Source organism: Oryza sativa, chromosome 8, assembly GCF_034140825.1.
Source record: "Oryza sativa Japonica Group chromosome 8, ASM3414082v1".
NCBI classification, from domain to species: domain Eukaryota; kingdom Viridiplantae; phylum Streptophyta; class Magnoliopsida; order Poales; family Poaceae; genus Oryza; species Oryza sativa.
Window position 1 is genome coordinate 2,820,387 of NC_089042.1, and position 22,166 is coordinate 2,842,552.

The window sequence follows — 22,166 nt, forward strand, 5'->3', positions numbered from 1 at the left end:
CTCTTTTTTTTTATTTTTTATATTTTTCCCTCACTGTCTACTATTTTTCATTTTTTATATGTCTAATCTTCTTTCTTTTTCATGTCTACTTATTAATATTTGACTCAAATACAATTTATAAATAAAAAACAATACTCACTCTCACAAAAATAATAAGATTGATTTTACGATTTGATAAACTCCACATATTTTCTTTAGGTAACAATGCATAAGTATATTTCCACAATTGCAAAGTGAGCATAGGTCAACTGACTATTTCTTGTGGTAGAACCAGTCATTCTGGGTTCAAATCTTTGATTTGACATAGATGTTCGAAGCGTTCGTGGTGACTTCGTCAATCTTAATGCTCGCGTTGTGAGCGCGTTTGTACTATGTGTTTCGAAAAAAATATATTCCGCAATTCAAAGTACATTGAGTAAAAAAATTCACTCATATTTTATTAGACTTACCTACGTAAAAAAATATAAATATATTTTTCGTCATACAAACTTTCATCCATCGCCTTCTAGGCAAAGACAATTGCATTATTCGTCTATCCATTTTCTCCCATGCTAAATCCAAACTAAACATCCTATGTATTCCACGGATATATAGCAGATTATTTATCTAAAAATAAATAATTTTTTTGAGCAGATTAGTTGCCTAAACCAAAAAGGTCAACGTACACACTCCGTGGCACGGGCACTTTTAATAAGGTCGATTCCGTTTTGAAAAAGAACCAGCCCAACAAGCCAACAAATAGGGAGTAGTGAGGCCTTGTACAACCCGACGGAGTGAGAGGGACCCAAGCCGACAAATCCCTAGCGCCCGCGACTCCGCAAATCGTGACCGGCGGCGATCGATCGATCGATGCCACCGAAATTGCGGAGGAGGTCGACGGGGGCGGCACTATCCCACGCCGCGAGTGGAGAAGAAGCTCCCAAATCATCGGAAACGAGTCCTGCTCCAGCGGCGGCGGCGGCGGGCAGTGGAAGGTGGACTCGATCTAGATCAGCGAGGAGTCACCTAGGGTTGGATTCGGATTCTACCGACCACCCTAGGGTAGTGTCGGGCTCTTCTGATCAACCGCCGAAGAAGAGGAAGAAGACGACAACGGCGGTGGCCGCCGCCGCCGGCAGTACAAGGCTGGCCTCCCGGCCGGTCCCTGGTCGCTACCCGGATTACCCCAGTTTACGGCCAGGGCAACATGCTCTTAGCAAGAAACACATGAGTGCTGTTCAAGAATGGATGGAGGAGTGCAGCAGGATCAGCAAGCTCGAGAAACAAGGTTAATTAATTTTCCTCTCTTACCTTGCCTAATCCTTCAAATTAAACCCTGCCTGATTCATGAGTCATGACCACTGATCTCACTTCTTCGATCTCGTTAGCTCGTCCTGAAGATATCCCCACTCTCAGAGATAACCCCCGGGATCCCCTCACTCCTGATGCCGTGGTCAGCTCACAAGACAAGGCCATGGTGCTGCGTGTGGCTCGTTCCGTTGTCAGTGTTTCATCCTCAAAGCCTGGTAAAACAAATCATCCGATCGACCTTTAATATTTTCATATGATGATCCTAGCTATATGAAATTATGAATGTGACAATGGACAGCTTGCAGATGGGGAACTGATTTCCCAGTGCACCGGCATCGTGATTGGTTGGGATGGGGCCAACAAGTGCGCCAAGATCCTGACCTCTTGTTCTACGGTGTGCGACTTCGACGGTGAATTTATTCAAGGTACATAATTCGCTTCTTCAAATTATATATGCCGTGCGTATGGTCTTCTATGTTAAATGCTGCATCTTATCAGTGTAGTTGATCATGCCTGCCTGCAGGTGCTTTAATTATTTGAGTTCACGTAGCAACTGCTGTTGTCTAATTCTCTTTGTTTGTCATCCATGTTTTACTGACATTATTGAAATTGAGGTCAAATAAATCTGGTTATATTGCCCACTTGGCATTCCAAAGGCCTCTCTCCGCTTAATGTAAAAGTGACACAAGAATTCTAACCCTTTGCTTTTACTCTATAAACCAAATTATGTAATGTCAAGCAACACATTAAACACCACTGCATATGTTTGTCTCACTACGGCTTAGCTACCTGCACCTAGCACGCTGCATTGGATATTCTATTGTGTTGAGGCATTTGTCTACATGGTGGTTTTGATACATGTTTTTTCCATGTCTTGGTGTGGGTCCCTTCACAGTTACTTTTGTTATTTCATCTATTGTTTGAATGTTCTTGGCACTCTCTTAGTACAATCTAAACGCACTGTTTTAAAATCATATTATGCGCTTGGTTTTGCCTTTCTTTAGAGAAGTGTTACTGTTACCGAATATCTATGCCTTGCATGCCTCTTGTTATACTCCACGATGTTGATTCTTTTTCTATCCTTTCGCCCATTTTTCAATTATCTTTACCCACCTAGAGTTTTTCTTGAAGGTACTTATCTATGCAATTTCTTATGATATTTAGTCCTTTTTATACTAGTTAACTATATTTGATCAAATTTCAAACTTTTCAGCTATCCGTTCGTATGCCAAATAGGACAATTACAGAAGGACGGTTGTTATTCTTCAATGTACACTATGGTATCGCTCTTTTGGAGGTCAAGGGAGACTTCCAGTTGCAGGTCCCTTCTTTTGGCTTGGGCATAAACTATGGCCAGGATGTATTTGCATTGGCTAGGGATGAAAACATGTCCTTAATGGTTAGGCATGGAACAATTTCATGGCTGGATTATCCTGGGTTATTGACCAATCCCTATATGTTTCTGAGTTGTGATATTCCCGAGGTATTGATGCAATATTATGTTCGCATTTTAATGCATTCTTATATTCTTATGTAATTAATTTCATACTATCTGTTTAATGTAGGGTGGTTCAGGAGGGCCGGTGGTTGACCATGATGGTAATATCATTGGAATTGCATTTGATAGAAACCCGGGTCCGGTTGTTATCTCTATCACTACAATCAGAACTTGCATTGAGATGTGGCATCAGTTTAGGTCTGTTTCCTTTTTTTTCCCCCTAACTATTGTGATCTATATTCTACTTGGATTGGCAAAAAATTAAAAAAGAAAGAAAGAAACTTTATAGTACTTGTTCTGGATTAGCCAAAAAAACATTTTATAGTTTAACTTTTGGAGCTGACGCTCTAAATCCGACTCATTTTTAGCCGTGTTGCTCGTCCCATGCTTGGCATGCAATTGAAGGCTGTGGAACTACTGGATGTCTCTATGCGGGAGGAACTTTGTCTTGAGTACAATATCACCGGCGGTTTCATTGTGAATCTGGTATAATACTGTTCCATCCAGATATTTTTCTCACAGGATTTGACCCATAGTATTTGACCCTTTTTGGTCTCAAATTAAGGTAAAAGTTGATTCTACTGCTGAGAGAATCGGTATTAGACGAGGGGACGTGATTGTTTTTAAGGATAACCGTTGTTCTACTTTACCTCAGGTGATAAGAACTGTTGCTCTTTGTTAATTAATTTACTATAAACATAATATGGTTTATATCTAATTACATCTTGTGAACAGTTAGAAGATTACCTCCTTTCTCTTGGTTGGGGATACCTGCAGGGCTTAAGCTTTACAGTAGATCTCAAGGTACGTTAAAAGCTACATGTGAAAAAAAAAATTACTTTTTGTTCAGTACTGGAAGGTAAAAGAAAAAAAAAACTGAACACCCATTTTGTTTTTCTCTATGCAGGTTGAAGTTCATAATCTCGCCGACTCATATAAGGAAAGCATTACTTTCCCTGTACCGTTCTCTGATGCTTCTAAGCGGGTAACTACTTGAATTGTAGTAAAGCCTCACTTTGCTATTTGTTTTCCCCAAAATTCATCCTCACTTTTCATTTTAAAAAAAATCCTCACAATGCAAATTATGTTTGGCAAGTTCTGTACTATGGCTTCCTATAGTTTGGAACATGTGTTAGCTTTATTATCAGCCCATGCATCTAGAATTATAATTCAGAATTTAATACTGTCATAGCTAACCCGAGGGTGATTAACCATTCAATTTGAATACATTTATTTTTGGCATAATTAACTAGATGACTCAATCAGCATTTGATTTGGATATTGCGAGGACATTTATTTTTTGGGATGGTAAAATTATGTGCTTAATTGACAAATGTTTCTAAATGTAGGTTGACTGATGGTGTATATGACAGGTGCTATAAGATTGAAGTCTTAGAGATGCTGTAAGATTGAAGTCGCCTAGAGTTATATGACTGACCAAAGGATATGTAATATACTTCTTTTAGGATAATTTATCAAGTCATGTTATCAGCGATGTAACCTCATTGCCTAAATGGTTGTGCTAATATTTTATATGAATATTCTGCAATGGTGAGATTTAGTAATTTACAAGATGAGCAATAAACACAAATGCAATGTAAGCTTGATAGAATTTTTTGAGGTAAAACAAAAAAAACAAACCTAAGTTACAGGATATGACACCAAACAAAATTGATAGTCCCATAGTATTCCACATAACCCTATTGATGGAGTTCAAAATCTTGCAGTTCAGCACATACTCCGGCTTAGGTTGTTGCTTCATCAATAAGCACAATATTACTTTGGCTGTGAAGCTTAATTATGGCTTTGCCCAGTATGGTTGATTGCACAAAGGTTGATGGGCCTAGATGACGAGGACAAAATGTGGAGTCTTATAGAAGAAGTGTGGGTGGAGATGCTCTTCTTCTCCGCTGGTAGATGTCGAGGATACTTGCATGCCAAGAGCCTTGGATCAGGCGTTGATATTGTGGCTCCTGTTGGCACATGCAGGAATGGAGGCATTCCCTGAGAGGCTTCAGAGGAGACAATAGTGCCGCTTGCTGAAAAGGAAGCCTCGGGAGAACAGACAAGATGGTGGCACTAGTCCTTCAAATTCCCGAGATTTCAAGCCTCTCAGAGCAAGTATAATAGTGAGCTATAAGCTTGCTATAAGCTTATGTGGAGGAGAGAGGTAACAAAAAATCAAAGGTGTTGGCTCTCATGCAAGAGCTAACTTAACACAAACTCCAAGACAAAAACAATAAATGTATAAGTGAGAGATAGAGATAGGAGAAGAAAATTATAGCTAAACCTTATAGCTAATCTATTATATGTGTTAGCTTTAAGATAGGCTAATACTCCAGTAGATAGTGAGCTCTATTATTATCCTTGCTCTCAATATCGATGAAGAAGATGCAGCTACTCCATCTGGAACTTCCCAAGGCACAGAGTCTTGTAATAGCTAACTATTGTGCACACTAACTCTTGTTAAACTAAATTTAGTTGATGTATCAGCTCATCCCCCTAGGTGAAGGCAGTAATTCCCATGAGCTCAAGGAGATTGTTGTCTCACCATAGCAACATGCAGCTTCATCATTGTTTGCGTAATTGCGTTTAGTGTGTAATTGTCTTAATATGCCAGTGTAATGTTAATGTCCGTTCCATTTGTTGTATACCATGTCAGTGAATCAAATTCATATAATTGTGCCATTTCATCTTGTCCATGTATTAAATAAAAGGAAACTCGTCTCATCCTCAGAAATCAAGTTTAGTTTTTTTTTCCAATTCAATATTTGGGTTTCACATTCTAAACGATGTTCCAGTTCGCTAATGCATGAATTGTGTCAAGAAAACTGATAAAGAGAAAAAAACAACCATGTGAAGCTCCAATGAAACAACAGGGCCATGGCCTTCATGGCCAGATGATTCCATTGTTTTGGGGGCTTCTCATACAGCACCCCTAATAAAACCTCCCAAACCTTGCCAGGAATTAATCAAGACGCACAAGTGCATCCAAATTCGCCAAACGCTGAATTAAATCGAACTTTTACAGATCAAGTACGCAGTTGCAATAGACAAGTCACAAGTATCGTCACCAAAAGGAGAAAGAACAGTTGAACAAATCTTCCAACAACATCCAGGCACTGGAATCTCTAACCCAGCCAGATAGACACCTCAGGCCTCAGCCACCAAAATCCAGACCACCTAACAAAACAGCTTAAATGATGTCTGTCAAATGGCTTGAAACATAAACCACTGATTCAATAAGCATGCATGGAGAATTTTAACAAACATACCATGCTAAACCGGGGTGGGCTTGATTTTAATTGCAGGGAGAGGGCTAATATTCGCAATCAAGATCCTCACAATGATGTGCACTCTTTCATCACCCTGTGGGTAGAATATTGTGATCTTCCTGAGTTTTACACAATTGAACATTTCTTCTATTTCTCTGCAAGTAGGATCAATTGCTGCAGCAGCATCTGGGTAATCCTCATAGTCATCAGATCCATACTGATAACAAGAATGAAAGACACCATCAAACTCAAGCCATGAGCACAAATAGCAATATGGAAGGGGCTGAGGTATTATATCTTACCTTGTTAAGTTGCAGGTGAAGTTTTTCTATGTTAGGTGAGCGCCGAAGCAAGAAAAGTAGAGGATAGCAACCATCTCTCAAAAACCACTCACCTAGCTTCAAATATTTCAGGTTGCTGAATGTCTTACACCTTGGAAAACTACGGATTAACACATTTGGCACCACCTGCCAACAAGTCCGACCATGTTTTAGGAAAACCATATAAAAAAACACATATAAGAAACTGTTAAAAGGAGGTCACATACATCTTCATAGGCAGTTGGAGAAACCAATTCCAAGCTTGTGACATTGGAAAGAGCAGGGATAATATTGCAGTCAACAGCAGAATTTTGGAAAGAGAGTTCAAAAAAGTAAAATGTGGCCCTTTTCACTGATGACACGTCCACGAGCTGAATATTTCTGTTTGGAATCTCATCTAGATGCAGGGTAACTAGGTTTGGCATATCTATCATAAGATGCTCAAATTTTGGGGGGGAAATGCTCTGTGGTCTCTGTAGAGTTAATGAGCAAATTCTTCAATGTGGTGGAGGAAAACATGGTGACAATGATGGCACAGTTTTTCAACTCCAGATCCTCTAAGACCGGGCAACAAGAAGAGAGCTTCTTGACAAAACTGTCATCTATAATGAAATGGCAAAGGTGCAAGATAGACAAGTAGACCGAGGTGAACGGAAAGGGATAACCATCAATTGAAAGAAGATTGGTGCCACAATGCTCCATAATGCCAAGAGCCCAGGCATTGCTCCTAAGGGCATGACGAATCCATGGATGGATGTCAGAATAATCAAGGGAATCATCAGAGTGGTTGCAGGTGGCAAGAATAAAAAGTGCATCCAGTGGCACAGGTCTGCGGTACGGGAGCAAATTGTCAACAAACTTCTTGAAACTTTTCATGCTGCTGAACTTTGCTGCATCAGCTTTGAGCCACTTTGTAGATGACCAGACATTCTGCCACCTCCGCGATAGCACGCATGTCTGCACTGCCTCTTGCGCGGTTAAATAGAGCATGACAAAGCGTAGCAGCCCGTCTGGTAGTCTGCTAATCCTGTCAGGCGCATTCTCCTCATTGATAGAGGTGGTCATCCCTGTCGCTGGAAGAACTTGCTCTATCAGGGACATTGAATCGAGCAGCTTCCGTGCAAGGTGTTGTCTCTACAAAATTAAATGATCCCAAGCAAGGGTAGAAGAGTAAGCTATAAAAGACTACACCACACTAGTAAAATGTCATCATGAATTCAATATTATAAGCAGAAAATGGAACGAGATTCAAGCATGAGGTAAAGTACAATTTCAGTGGCAATTTAAGAAAATAATCAGTAGCACCCGCATAACCTTACCTTGGGTTTTATCCACTAGACGAGAATCTAGGTATTTTTTCGCGAACGCGCAAAAGGATTGCACGTCAATATATTAGCAGGAAAAGAGTTTTTGTTACACAACGCAATCAGCCAGACTAGCTTATGAGGGGGGGGGGGGGGATAGAAAACCTGAAGCTACGGACTACTACGACAGTTAAAACACAACTCCAAACAGCGGAAGGGGACAGAGCCACGCTACACTCCCAAGAAATCGCCAAAAACAGCAATGCCGGCTAAAGACCACATCTGGCCCTCCGACTCCAGAACCACTGGGATCGAAGCGAGCGCGAGGAGAATCTAGGTAGAAATCAAATATTACTAATCTCAGTCGAAGGTTCGTTTTTCTTATTCTTCTCAGAATAATCCCCTGGTTCCAGACCAAGGAGCGTGCGAATAACACTTGTACAGTAGCAGCAAATCTGAGACACTAGGCTCAAGTGCAACAAAACCCACCATACTGTAAGAAACAACACGACATTGATCTCTAACACCCTAACAGAGTAGAAACTAGAGGAGCAGTGGGGATGACAAGAAAACCCTAGTAGAACCGAAAGAATGGACTAAGAAGAACAGGTAGGAGCAGCACGCACCAAATAGCCCGTGTAGTCGCGCATGCAGGCCCAGCCTTGGTCGCGGCTCGCCGGCGTTCCGCCGCCGGCGGGGGCCTCCGGGTGTCGCCGCCGGTGGCCGGAGAGAAGCGTGGAAGTGAAATGCGACACCAACGCAGAGGTCGGCCGGCCCCACATGTCAGCTGCCCCCCCCTGGCTGTGGTCTCCCTGAGCCGTACGATCGTATCGTGCGGCTCAGATGCAGTAGAGCAGGAGATTTTTTCAAACTGGTCCCTCTGGTTGATTCGTAATTACGACATGAGCCCCTGGATTTTTGGATCGCTAGGCGTGTAACGAGGCGGATGAGTCTGGCTGGCCCACATGTCAGTGACCAAACGCCTTGTGGGTTGGCTGGCCTAAGGAGAGTTCCGGCCCAACAAATATGGACATTCACGTTCCGGCCCAACTTTCGCTGCTCCGAAATTATCAGATGGGTTGTCGCTGCGAGACAGCGGCTGACAAGAAGTAGCCGAACGATAATTCGAACTCCATCTCCAAAATCGAAGATAAAATTGAAATGAAATAAACAAGCAACAACAGCAGAAGCAAGCACAAGTGTTGGTCGCACATAAGAAGTTTGCAAATCGCAATCTTGAAATGGACAAGTGAGAAAGTACCGTCATACAGGAAACAGAAAAACAGCCGGATTGTAAACAGGAATGAGAAGCTTCAGAACACTTGGCTGTTCAGAAACTAAGAACATAATTGGTTCGTCTGATGATGATGAGCTCGCTGTTCTGATAATTGGTTCCTGCAGACATGCACTATGAACATAAAGGATAGCTGAACAAGTCTTCCAAAAACATCATCCTTGGTATCAGAATATCTAATCCAGCCAGATAGACACCTCAGTCACCAAAATCCACAGATCACCTAATAGAATAGTTTAAATGATGTGTGTCAAATGCCTCCAAACATAAGCCACTAATTCAATAAGCATGAATGGGCAATTTTAAGAAACATACCATGATAATCCGGATTTCGGAAAGGGCTTGATTTTAATTTCAGGGAGAGGGCTAATGTTCGCAATCAATATCCTCACAATGATGTGCACCCTTTTATCGCCCTGAGGGTAGACGATTTCAATCTCTGTAAGTTTTTCACAATGAAACGTTCTTGCTGCTTCTTTGCATGGAGGATCTATTGCTGCTGCAGCAGTTGGAAACTTCTCATACTCCTCAGCTCCAAGCTGATAACAAGAATAAAAAAGGAAACCATTAAACTCAAGCCGTGACCAAAAACAGCAATGTGGAAGGGGGGAGGTGTTATATCTTGCCTTGGTAAGTTGCAGGCGAAGTTTTTCTATGTGAGGTGAGTACCGAAGCAAGAAGAGTAGCGGATAGCATCCATTTCTCAGAAACCACTCACCAAGCTTCAACCTTTTCAGGTTGTCAAATGCCTTACACCTTGGAAGATCACGCATTAATACCTTTGACACCTGCCGACAAGTCCAAAGGTGTATCAGAAAAACACATAAAAACCGATAGGAGAAAATGTTCAAAGGAGGTAGCATACTTCATCATAGACAGAATCACATATCAGCTTCAAGCTTGTGGCATTTGAAAGAGCACTGAGAATATTGCAGTCAACAGCGGAATTTCGAAAAGAGTGTTCAAAAAAGTAAATTGTGGCCTCTTTCACTGACGACAAGTCCACAAGGTGAATATTTCTTCTTGGAATCTCCTCTATATGCAGGGTAACTAAGTTTGGCATTTCTATGACAAGATACTCAATTTGTTTGGGCAGATGTTCAATGTCTTCTGCATTGTGAATGACGAAACTCTTCAATGTGGTTGAGGAAAACATGGTGACATCGATGCCACAGCTTATCAACACAAGATCCTTCAAAACCGGGCAACCAGAAGAAAACTTCTTGGCAAAACAGTCATTTACTGTAAACTTGAAAAGCACCAACTTAGACAAGTGCACCGAGTTGAAAGCAAAGGGATAACCATCTATAGAAAGAAGCTTGGAACCACAACGAACGAATATGCCAACTTCGCGTGCATTGCTCCTAAGAACATGATGAACCCATCGATGGATGTCGGAATAATCAAGGGAATCATCAGAGTTGTCGCAGGCGGCAGAAACCCAAAGTCCCTTCAGTGGAACAGGATTGCGGTACAGGAGCACATTATCGAGAAATTTCTTGAAACTTGTGATGCTGCTGGACTTGGCTGCGTTAGCATGCAGAAACATCATAGATGACCAGACGTTCTGCCACCTCCGTGACAGCACGCATGTCCGCACTGCCTCTTGTGCTGTTAGATAGGACATGACATGGTGCAGCAGCTTGTCAGGTAGGTTGCTGATCCTGTCAGAATCATTATCCTCACAGTGAGAGATGGACATCCCTGTATCTGGAAGAAGTTGTTGTATCAGGGGCATTCAATCGAGCAGGTGTGGAGCAAACTGGTGTCTCTACAAAATTAAACAATCCTGAGCAAAGGAAGATAATAAGTAAGACAGAAAACTACACTGCACTAGTAAATATGCAGTCATGAATTCATTGTCGTAAGCAGAAAATGGAAAAGGAGATTGAAACATGAAAAAAATTAACAACAATTTCGGTGGCAATTCAAGAACAGAAACACCAACACCCACACAATCTTGCCATGGCTTTTAGCCTTTTTATCCGTGAGAGGAGAATGAATCTAGATATTCGTTGCGGCAATCGTCATAGAAATCAAACATGACTAAATCACATTATTATTTTTCTTTTTCCTCGGAGCAACCCCTTCCCCCAGTGTTCCAGTCCCAGGAGCCTACCAACCACAGTTGCAGCAAAGAAAATAGCCATTGCCGTGGAGAGCATCTGCAACCAACTGACGATTTGGCTCAAATGCAAGAATCTCCGTCAAAAACAACTACGGGAAAACCCTATATTTCCTGATTCAGGGTTCCTAGCAGAGGCCGCGAAGAAGCTAAGGCGGAGCAGGGGCGATGGAAAACCCTAGACGACGAATAGAGGCGGAAGAATGAACTACTCGGAGAAAATCAGGTAGGAGAACTTCTCACCAAGAACGACGGAGGCGCGCGTGCGGTTCAGGTCTTGATCGCGGCTGCTTGCCTCCGCTCGCCGGCGTTCTGCGGCCGCCGGGTGTCGCCGCCGGCCGGAGAGGAGAGGCCAGAAATGCGACACCACCCGACGTGGGTCCCTGCGAGCCGTCCGATCTTGTGCGCTGTGTGGCTCAGATCAAGGCATTATTGGTTCACTAGTATGGCGCTTCGGTGGGCCGTGCGCGTGAGCAAAGGTGTGTTCCGGCCCAACTACCACACTCCCTTTACAGCCTAATTAGTATGGGCCGTATGTGGATCACATTTGTTTCGGACCAATTAATTGGACCGCACGTATGTCACAGTAGCGGACTAGCCCAACATAAAACGGGCTGCACGTTATCCTATCTAGCCCAGCCCTGCAGTTCTTCCGGTCCTTAGGCTGGCATCCCATATCCCAACACAAATAGTGTGCACGGAAAACGGAGCGGTTCATTAGTACGTGATTAATTAAGTATTAGCTATTTTTTAAAAAAATAGATTAATTTGATTTTTTTAAGCAACTTTCGTATAGTAACTTTTTGTAAAAAACGCACAATTTAGCAGTTTGAAAAATGTGCACGGAAAAAAACAAGCGAGAAGGGTTGGGAAAAGGGGTGCCGAACACACCCTTAGGGAGGTTATCGGTAAGTACCATAGATATTGATACCTCTCAACAACTGTAAAACTAGTTGATATCCAGCGCGTTGCGGCAGGTATAATAAAATACCTTTGTATATGTGCAAGGCAGGAAACTGTATGCTTCAATAATATATTTTGGTATCACCTTCAGATGAGAAAAGACAACAAAATTCAAGCAAGTGAAGGTCAGAGAATGTTTTGTAATACAACATACTCCCTCTGTTTCAGGCTGGCTATAAGACGTTTTGACTTTGATCAAAGTCAAACTGTTTTAAGTTTGATCAAGTTTGTAGAAAAAAATAGTTACAATTTCAATCCAAGATAAATTTATTATGAAAATATATTCAATTATTGATATGATGAAACTAATTTAGTATTATAAATATTACTATATTTTTCTATAAACTTAGTCAAACTTAAAACAGTTTGACATAGTCAAAGTTTTATAACCTGAAACGAAGGGAGTATCTAACTTGTATGGTCTTTAGCTATATTTCATCCAATCTACACGCCGTTCTCATCAAATATGTAGCTATTGGAAGCACATGCTTCTCTTTTTAATTTATTACGTTTAATTAATCGGTCAGTTTAAAAAAGAAGCATACATCAGCACTATAAATTATGGGGAAAAGAAGTCCTTGAAGGTGGTGGTGTCCGAAACTCAGCGTCGAGATGAATGGCTAACGTCTGTTGGCAATAAAGTACTGCATGTTGTTTTTTGGCCAGGCCAGCACCGTACCACACGTAGGCCGTGCTAGCCTGTTAGGGTTGTTAGAAGTATAATATGTTAGTTAGAGATAAGAGTCAAAAATAAATTATAGAGATAAGATATATTCTAGAGATAGAATCCTAGGGATAAGAATAGAGTTCTAGAGATAGAATCCTAGAGATAAATCTACTCTTACATGTATTGTACTCCAAGTCTCTATCTCCTATGTACTCCTATATATACCTCATGAGAGGGTCGATATAATATATCAGAAAATATCATAATACAACATATTAGATTTTTCACAAGGGCATCGACTGCCATCGATGGAGAAAACCATACACCACCAGCATTGTTACTATAGGAGAAGACCTCACCGATCAATTAAGAAGAAACCGTAATTCCTTCACTATTAAATTGGCCTAGGATCAATGGGCCACATGTGGTGACTGCGTTTTATTCATCCAACACCTAAGAAGCAATCTAATCCAATGATCCAACGGCTAAAAATTGATGATAATGTGGAACATTAATGTTTGAGATTTAGTATCTTAATTGTAGTTAGTGGATCATACTATAACTTTATAGTAGTAAGAATGGATTTATCTTCTTTCACGTGCTCCGATGAGGTCTATCTCGGACTCGGGCCGCCTCCCCATGGATGATTCGGCCCCAGCTCCGGCGATGACTCGACAAAACGCGCGCGGCTGCGAACACATACCTCTACGCCGCCTCCAACGTTAATTCGCGTCTCGGCGTAACATGTTTACTCAGCTATATCTAGTCTGAAAGAAAACCCAAGATTCAGAGAAAGCATGTGTTACGCGGCTACAAAAGAAAAAAAAAGGTCTGTGGAAATGTTCAGGCTGTAGAGATGAGAAAATGGACAATATACCACTTTATAGGTTGGGTTGGGCGCAACATGTTTACTCCTGTAGTAACACAAACGGAGTACGCAACAACAGCAGAGGCACCAGATGCATGTAACATGTTGGTTAAATTGTGATGAACTTAATGTAACATATTGGTTGATGAACTTGATCGACGTACTTACTTGAATAGAGAGGCAAAGCAGGAGTTGTTCAGGTTACACGGATTGGCGGTATATTATTCAGTTTCCCGAGCTTTATTCTGTGTTTCAAAAAGTAGGTGCTGACTTTGCACCGTTTTTTTGACAAATTGACCCTTTTCAAAAACTTATTTCGAAACTAACCCCTGCCAAAAACTTCAACCAAAACTAGGCTGTCGGCTCAGCGCCAAGCGCATTGGCGCTGAGGTTGGCCGTGTCAGCGCCAACGGGACTGGCGCTGACATTGTGCCACCGTGGCGGCCGGGCCGATCCCCTAGCTGACGTGGCAGCTACCTCAGCGCCAACCGCTTCGGCGCGGAGGTGCCCAACCTTAGCGCCAAGTAAGTTGGCGCTGACCTTGGCTACTTAGAGCCCGGCCGAGGCCGCCCCAGCCAGTTCTTCCTCCGTTTTTTCCCCAGCCGCCGCCTAGGGTTCGGTCGCCACCGAGTTCTCCTCGCCCAATCTCCCCCAAAAACCTCTCTAATCGAAGGTGATTTGTGCGGCATTGAGTTTGGGATCGGAAGAGAAGGTAAACCCCTCTATAAACCCTAAGTTACCCAAAGTTTTATTGGATATTTTGCATTGTTTTGGTTGTAGACGTGGTTTGATAATAGTTGGCTAAGGATGGATTATTAGATGGATAATATGGGTGGGGATGAAGTGTGGAGGTGGCATATCTTTATCCATTTGGTTGTTATTGATACATTTGACAAAATATATTTGGGATGGATGTTTGGTGATGCACTAGGGTTTGATGGGAGATGGATGTGTGGTGATGGCCTAGGATGTGGGATGGATTTGTGGTGATTGAGAGGGTTTGAAAGGGGTTGATGTGTGGTGAAGGGTAGGTAATTTGTAGGAGTAGAGTTTTTTTTATCAATAATGTGTAGTATTTGAGTAATGTACTTATTTATTGGAAAAATTAGACATGTTGTTAGCTTTTGAAGTATTGGTATTGCAATGGTAATTACATATTATTTTCAAGTAATTAATGTTTATGGATGGGTTAAAAATTGTAGATGGATAGATTGGTCCGGCTTCATTATGGTGGTTGTGTGGTAGATGAAAGTACACATGGAAGCCAATTTGAGGGAATGACAGTTAGACAATTAGTGTTTTTTGCGAAGCCTACCTTTGAGGAGTTAATGTCTCGCATCAAGCATGAATTGGATTGGAATGATGAGTCGGTTGGTATGCAAGGGAGATACGATGTGGGCGGCGGTGTCATGTCACATAAATTTATGTTAGACTTGAATGGAGAGATCGAATGGCAAACATATATAGATATAGTATTGGGGTCACATTTCAAATCTCTTGAGGTGTTTGCATGGAAGAAAGATGGTAGGATAGGGAAGAAAGAACTTATAGACCCTAATGAAAGTCCACTCATAGAATCACCCATTAGCTGTCACGAACTGTCGGAGAGGTGTAGTAGGAAGGAAGAATTGATTGAGGAAGACGTGGAGGGGGGCGAGGGAGTAAATGATATGGCGGATGTGGAGGTCAGGGAAGAGAATGACCCGGTAAGGGAGGAAGTACATGCAGAGGAGAATGTGCCGTTAAGGGAAGAAGTACATGCAGAGGACAATGTGCCGTTAAGGGAGGAAGTCAATGTGGAGGAGAATGTGCCGGTAAGAGAGGAAGGAGATGTTGAGGATGGTCGGGAGGTAGGAGATGATGTGGAGTTGCCTAAGGAAGAAGCGAATGCTAAGAATGTAAGTATGGGCCTAAGGGAGTTGGCTAGGCTGAAATTCTATACCCGAGAGGAGTGTGAGGAGGGTATGATACGCAGTGGATTGAACCCAGGCTGGTTGGAGTATGATACAGAGGATGAATTGGATGAGTCCGCTTCCGACTCCGATGATGATCGTCCAGTGCGTAAGATGTCAGAGCATGAAAGGACTGTGTTTGCGAAACTGGTGGGTAGAAACCCGGAAATAACTCAATTCGAGGATCTTACCAGATCTGGGCTAGCAATTGCTGATGGGGATCCACAATATGACGGTGCCTTCGAACCAATGTGTGATGAACCAAGGAAGGGGTTGGAGTTTCGATCGATGGATGATCTGAAAATATGGCTACAGAGTTATTCTATCCGTGTCCACCGGCCGTACCATGTGAAGGAATCTAACGCGTCAGTAAAGTATACTGTGGCTTGTCTCGATCGCCATTGCAAATGGCAGATTAATGCAAGGAAAAGTGGAGGAGATAGGTGGCGGGTGACTAGGGTGGGCGAAGACCACACATGCTGTAGTGCGGAAGTAACCGGCAAGCATTTGCAACTTACTTCAAGGTTTATTGGAAACAGGTTACAGGCATTTGTGCGAGCTGAACCAACTTTATCTCCAGCAGCGATTGTCGAGGCAGTTGAGCAAATATGGCACTATCGGCCTACGTATGGCAAAGCATGGCGTGCTAAGCAAGTTGCTATGAAGGTCATTTGGGGAGATTGGGACGAGGCGTATGTTCGCTTGCCTACACTGATGCGTGCCATCAAAGCAAAGAACCCTACCATGCATTTCCGTGTTGAGGCTCATCCCGAGAAGTCCAGGATGGTGGATGGAGTACAGAGGCGAGTATTTGGACGTGCATATTGGATATTTGGCCAGTCCATAGAAGCATTCAAGCACTTGAGGCCGGTGCTAGCAATTGATGGCACTTTCTTAACCGGTAAATACCAAGGTACATTGCTCACGGCAATAGGGGTCGACGCCGGGTTACATCTTGTTCCCTTGGCTTTTGCTCTGGTAGAGAAGGAGAATACATCCAACTGGGAGTGGTTCATCAACATGTTGAGAAACAAGTTGATCGGTCCTAATAGAGAAGTGTGTATAATTTCTGATAGACACCCTGGCATTTTGAACTCCATCATCCACATCATGCCTCATCACCTAACCATTCACCACAGGTGGTGCATGAGGCACTTCTGTGCTAACTTCTACACAGCTGGAGCTACGACTGATCAGATGAAAGATCTTGAGCGCATATGTCAAATAAATGAGAAAGCATTGTTCCTAGATGAGATAAAACGCCTCATGGGTGTGGTCGGAGAGAGGCCAAAGAAGTGGCTAGAAGACCATATGCCACTTAAGGTCAAATGGGCAAGAGCATTTGATACCAACGGGCGTCGTCATAGCATCATGACTAGTAATATGGCCGAGAGTTTCAATAATGTATTGAGAGGCATTCGGAAACTGCCGGTTACAGCTATTGTGGCATACACATTTTCGAAGTGCAATAGTTGGTTTGTCGATAGACACAAAGAGGCAACTGTAGATATCCTGTGTGGAAAGAAGTGGCCCACAAAAGTTAAGGACATGTTGGAGGAGCAGCAAAGACGAACCTTGGGGCAAAGAGCAGCATGTTTTGATTTCCCTTCGATGAAGTATGAGGTCAGCGAGCAAGGCGGAGTCACGGCGGCTGGGGTTCAATGGGGTGGACGTCACTACGTCGTGGTTGCGAGAGATAACACATGTAGTTGTCAGTTCCCTCAGCTCCATCACTTGCCATGCTCCCACATGATAACCGTTTGTAAGTTGCGAGGTTTGGATGTGGAGGTGGCCCCCCGAATGTGTTATGAAGCTTCCAATAAGGCTGTGCAGGACTCGTACTCCCCTAGGTTTGAACCTTACCTAGATCCATCGCAGTGGCCAAGTTATGATGGAGAGTTATTCGTGCCCGACTTGTCGTTAAAGAACAACACACGAGGAAGAAGAAGGACAAGAAGGTTCAAGAACGATATGGACAAAGCATACAAAAGCTCAGCCAACCGACGGTCACAAAAGCCGAACAATACAAATTCAGAGCCGGTCATGCAAAATAGATGCTCGCTATGCCACGAACTAGGCCATAAGAAAACTAGGTGCCCGAAGCGAGACAAGTCTAAGGATCGACCGAAAAAGCGCCGTAGGACGGGGGGAGGTGGTGAGGGTAGCACACAGGTGGGATTGGATGACATTCATTTGCTAAGTTGGTATTGTTGCTTCAATGTTTACTTTCTGTTGTCCTCCTTTCCGTTCTCATTGTGATTTTTCCATTTAATATTTTTTCAATTACTAATGATTCCATTTTCATTTGCAGGATGGAGCACTTTCCGGGGTTGGAGGATTTCTACGAGGAGAAGCACCGGGCCCCACAGATTGCCAGCGGAGAGGTTAGCATCAACAATATTCCATTATTTTTATGATCGAATCATGTCAAAAGTATAATGTAGTTAGATAAATGTCAACATAAGTAGTTAGATAGCTACCACTTGCACAGTTCCACAATGAATAATTGTAAATTGAGTTATTGAATGCCAATTTCTTTGGTTTGTGAAAAGATAAACAGTTTGTTGTGTGCTCCAGCTTTCTTTGAGGTCCAGTTCAGTCGTCAGCTACAAAAATGACCCGACTTTTGTTTTTCTTCATCACCAGTTAGACATGATCTTCTTGTAGGAGTACTAAACTAAACCTCAAATTCACCATGTTTACTGAATTCTTGTCTTTCTTACAAGTAGACTGCCTTAATTCTTCAGAAACTATTCTAGTTTCAGTTTTCTTCTTCTTTTTCTGGTTACAGATCAAGTCTAATAACTGTTCCTACTTTTGGTCAGGGGTTGTAGCTTTCATGTATTCATACAGTAGCTGTACTAGTATACTCCTACTGATGAGAAAGGCACACAATGCAAGCACGTTGGTTTGTTTTTTTGTTTTGTTTCTTCCCTGCGTTTTTTTTACTGGCCAAGAAATGAAGAAACGAACAGAGAGGCAAAGGCCGGCATGCAGGTAGAGGCAGAGGCTGCCATTGCTCCAAGGATTGTTTTCAATCTTTATGATTTTATATTATTCTTGATTACTCTGTTCGCTCTTTCATTTTTATTTCACTGCTCGTAAAAAGTAACTATCGTTTAAACTAACATACTGTTTCATCGAATGAAAATCATACAAATATCGTAATTTAGCTCAGATAAATATAACAAGACTAACATGTTATTATGTTTGTCTATTCATGCAGCGCTTGAAGACCCTTCGAGTCAGAGGTCACACGGCGCACATACTGTTCGACGACCGGTACGTCCCGTACCTACGGCGGGCGAAGCTCTTGGCGTTCGTGACCATGGCGCAGCGACCGGTGCCTCTGTACAACGCCGCTGCTCTGACGGCCCTAGTGGACCGGTGGCGTCCAGAGACACACACCTTCCACCTACCGTGCGGGGAGCTGACGGTCACTCTGGAGGACGTCGCCATGATCCTGGGTCTTCCTATCCGGGGTCAGGCAGTCACAGGTGACACAGCGTCAGGGAATTACTAACGAGTCTTCGTATTCATTTGTTAATTTTTTTGCAATTACTAATGATTCCATTTAATTTCCGGTTACAGGTGACACAGCGTCGGGGAACTGGAGGGAGAGGGTCGAGGAGTACAGGTGACACAGCGTCAGGGGTTCCTTTGAGTTGGTTGCGAGCCAACTTCGGTCAGTGTCCCGCTGAGGCAGACGAGGCTACAGTACAGCGATACTGCAGGGCGTACGTGCTGTACATCTTCGGCAGTATTCTGTTCCCTGACTCTGGTGGAGACATGGCTTCTTGGATGTGGCTGCCGTTGCTCGCGGACTGGGACGAGGCGGGTACCTTCAGCTGGGGGTCGGCTGCCCTAGCTTGGTTGTACCGGCAACTCTGTGATGCTTGCCGAAGGCAAGGCGGGGACGCGAACCTAGCAGGCTGTGTTTGGTTGCTACAGGTAAGTTCACGCATGTTATGTTTCATAACATTTCAATTTCTTGCTAACATGTTGGAAGCTAACGTATGTGACGCAGGTTTGGATGTGGATGAGGCTTCCAGTTGGTCGGCCCATGTGGAGGACCCATCAGGCTTGGCCGCACCAGGATGCAGACCGACGTCCCACTGTAGCTCACCTGTGGGAATCGGTCCCATCTCCAGTAGTAGGCCGCAGGAATTTGGCGTACTACCACTACACAAACGAGATGGACTACCTACAGCCAGAACATGTAAGCTATTCGGGGTTCTATGACACATGACGATGGTTTCTTACTATATAGTACTAACTGTGCTTCAATGTGTTTTATTTTTGTTGCTGCAGGTGGTGTGGATGCCATATCAGGCACAGGAAGTGCTCGAGCTAGAACTGAATCCCATGTGCCATATAGAGGATGCGTTGAAGACCCTACGGTGCCCACTGATCTGCTTCTATGCAGTGGAGTTCCAGATGTGCCACCGCGTGATGCGGCAATTCGGGAGGCTTCAAACAATCCCGCACCGTTTCTCCACGAGTATCGACCTACACAAGTTAGTAATTTCACTTAACAATTTATTTTGCTTGACCAATCAGTCACTTCAACATTTACTACATATTTGAGTTGGACATTTCGCATACGTGCAGGGTGGACCGTCGGAAGAACAAGAAGGTGACTGATTGGGCTTACTACCATCAGGATCATATCACGCAATGGGAGAAGTTCGAGGAGAATGGAGTACCAGACCAGGGTCAGCACAACGGGACGGAGTTCGACTTGTACTTGGCCTGGCTCCACAGGACCTACCGTCTTGTCCTACGTCCGGCTTGGACACTAGCCGACATAGCGGATGACCCCGAGGATGTTGAGGAGCATAACGAGTACGATACTCGTACCCGTCTAGGTACCACGGTCGAGACGGGACCTGTTTGCGACAGAGTGGTTCGTTTCTAGCATTAATGTTGTATATTATTTCAATTTCAATGCCATATATGTTGTGACTTACTTCATTTCAATCCTACAGGCTCGAGAGCTCTTGCGGACCGTCAACGACGCGGGAGTGGCGCTAGGCACGGCTCCTGGCTCCGAAGGAGAGGGCGGCACCCTCCGCAACGCCCTACAGGTAATCGTTGGAAAGAGATGAAACTACGGTGTTTTCTTCCAAAAGCGATAACTTAACATGGCTTATTTTTTATGCAGAGACTACGGCAGCGATGTCGGAAGTTGGCAGCAAGGCTCGGCTGCAGGTCGACTGATGTGGTCGAACATGCTCATGCCCACCAAGAGGGGGATGAAGAAGGGGAGGTGGGTGACGAGGAGGGCGAGCAAGACAAAGAGGCGGAGGAAGGAGATGAGGAGGAAGAAGGGGATGAGGACAGAGAAGAGGAGGCGGATGAGCTCGGTCCCTCGCAGCTAGAGGACGCACCAGAGTCGTCACAGCCGGATATCTCGCAGCCCGGCCCGTCTCGACCACGACGCCGGCGGGCTCCTTCGCAGGACTGGAGGTACACCCCCGACGTGCCTCGTCCTCGCACTAGAGGTAGGAGGAGGTGAGTGCATGGTTCACTGGATGGATGGATAGATGGATGGACTTGATGCATGGTTCGATGGATGTATGGACTGGATGTATGGACTCGACTGGATGTATAGACGAGGATCGATGGGATGTTTTTATTTCTTATATGTATGGACTTCATATATGGATGTATTGATGGATTCTATGGATGTATGGAATGATGTTGGGATTGATGGATGGATGTATGTTTTGTATGGTTCTCTGGATATATTACTGCCTGTAAATTTCTGTCATTTGATGTTTGCCTGTGTTGTGTGCAAAGTTTTGCTGAAGTTTAGCAGGGCTGGGACGTCAGCGCCATTCTAAATGGCGCTGACATGTCCAAACTCAGCGCCAGTGCACCTGGCGCTGAGGTCCCAGCCCAGCCATCCAGAAGGCTTGCTGGGCTGGGCCACGGCCGAAACGGCCAAGTCCCACCTCAGCGCCAGGTTGGCCGCAAGCCATCCAGAAGGCTTGCTGGGCTGGGCCAAGGCCGAAACGGCCAAGTCCCACCTCAGCGCCAGGTGGACTGGCGCTGAGTTTCCCACGGTCAGCGCCATTTTGGCTGGCGCTGACGTCCCAGCCCGCAAGCCATCCAGAAGGCTTGCTGGGCTGGGCCAAGGCCGAAACGGCCAAGTCCCACCTCAGCGCCAGGTGGACTGGCGCTGAGTTTCCCACGGTCAGCGCCATTTTGGCTGGCGCTGACGTCCCAGCCCGCAAGCCATCCAGAAGGCTTGCTGGGCTGGGCCAAGGCCGAAACGGCCAAGTGCCACCTCAGCGCCAGGTGGACTGGCGCTGAGTTTCCCACGGTCAGCGCCATTTTGGCTGGCGCTGACGTCCCAGCCCGCAAGCCATCCAGAAGGCTTGCTGGGCTGGGCCAAGGCCGAAACGGCCAAGTCCCACCTCAGCGCCAGGTGGACTGGCGCTGAGTTTCCCACGGTCAGCGCCATTTTGGCTGGCGCTGACGTCCCAGCCCGCAAGCCATCCAGAAGGCTTGCTGGTCTGGGCCTGGGGGTTGCGGCCAAGTCCCACCTCAGCGCCAGTCCGGTTGGCGCTGATGTTGGGCACCTCCGCGCCGAAGCGGTTGGCGC

General features: G+C 44.4%; 2 protein-coding genes and 2 pseudogenes across 5 annotated transcripts; 2 read left to right on the top strand and 2 right to left on the bottom strand.

Annotated features, from left to right (window-relative positions):
• Positions 1–767: 767 nt before the first annotated feature.
• On the top strand, positions 768–4,384 carry LOC4344657 (putative protease Do-like 14). 2 transcript variants are annotated; one of them, XM_066303653.1, is made up of 10 exons: positions 768–1,267; positions 1,368–1,505; positions 1,589–1,715; positions 2,504–2,773; positions 2,856–2,986; positions 3,157–3,274; positions 3,354–3,443; positions 3,524–3,592; positions 3,696–3,773; positions 4,138–4,384. In XM_066303653.1, the coding sequence occupies exons 4-10, from the start codon at positions 2,516–2,518 to the stop codon at positions 4,144–4,146; spliced, it is 753 nt and encodes a 250-aa protein (XP_066159750.1). In that variant the 5' UTR covers positions 768–1,267; positions 1,368–1,505; positions 1,589–1,715; positions 2,504–2,515; the 3' UTR covers positions 4,147–4,384. The 2 variants fall into 2 exon arrangements, with proteins under 2 accessions (XP_066159750.1, XP_066159751.1); XM_066303654.1 differs by having other exon boundaries at positions 1,596–1,715.
• Positions 4,385–5,651: 1,267 nt separating this feature from the next.
• On the bottom strand, positions 5,652–8,581 carry LOC9271857 (F-box/LRR-repeat protein At4g14103-like; annotated as a pseudogene).
• Positions 8,582–8,889: 308 nt separating this feature from the next.
• LOC4344658 (F-box/LRR-repeat protein At4g14103) lies at positions 8,890–11,498 on the bottom strand. 3 transcript variants are annotated; one of them, XM_015793298.3, is made up of 5 exons: positions 11,350–11,498; positions 9,847–10,691; positions 9,608–9,769; positions 9,297–9,520; positions 8,890–9,204 (listed from the first exon to the last, which is right to left on the bottom strand). In XM_015793298.3, exons 2-5 carry the CDS (start codon positions 10,681–10,683, stop codon positions 9,201–9,203), a joined length of 1,227 nt encoding a protein of 408 aa, XP_015648784.1. In that variant the 5' UTR covers positions 10,684–10,691; positions 11,350–11,498; the 3' UTR covers positions 8,890–9,200. The 3 variants fall into 3 exon arrangements, with proteins under 3 accessions (XP_015648784.1, XP_015648782.1, XP_015648783.1); XM_015793296.3 differs by having other exon boundaries at positions 9,847–10,752; XM_015793297.3 differs by having other exon boundaries at positions 9,847–10,770.
• A 3,308-nt stretch (positions 11,499–14,806) lies between these two features.
• LOC107281891 (uncharacterized) lies at positions 14,807–22,133 on the top strand (annotated as a pseudogene).
• The last annotated feature ends 33 nt before the right edge of the window (positions 22,134–22,166 follow it).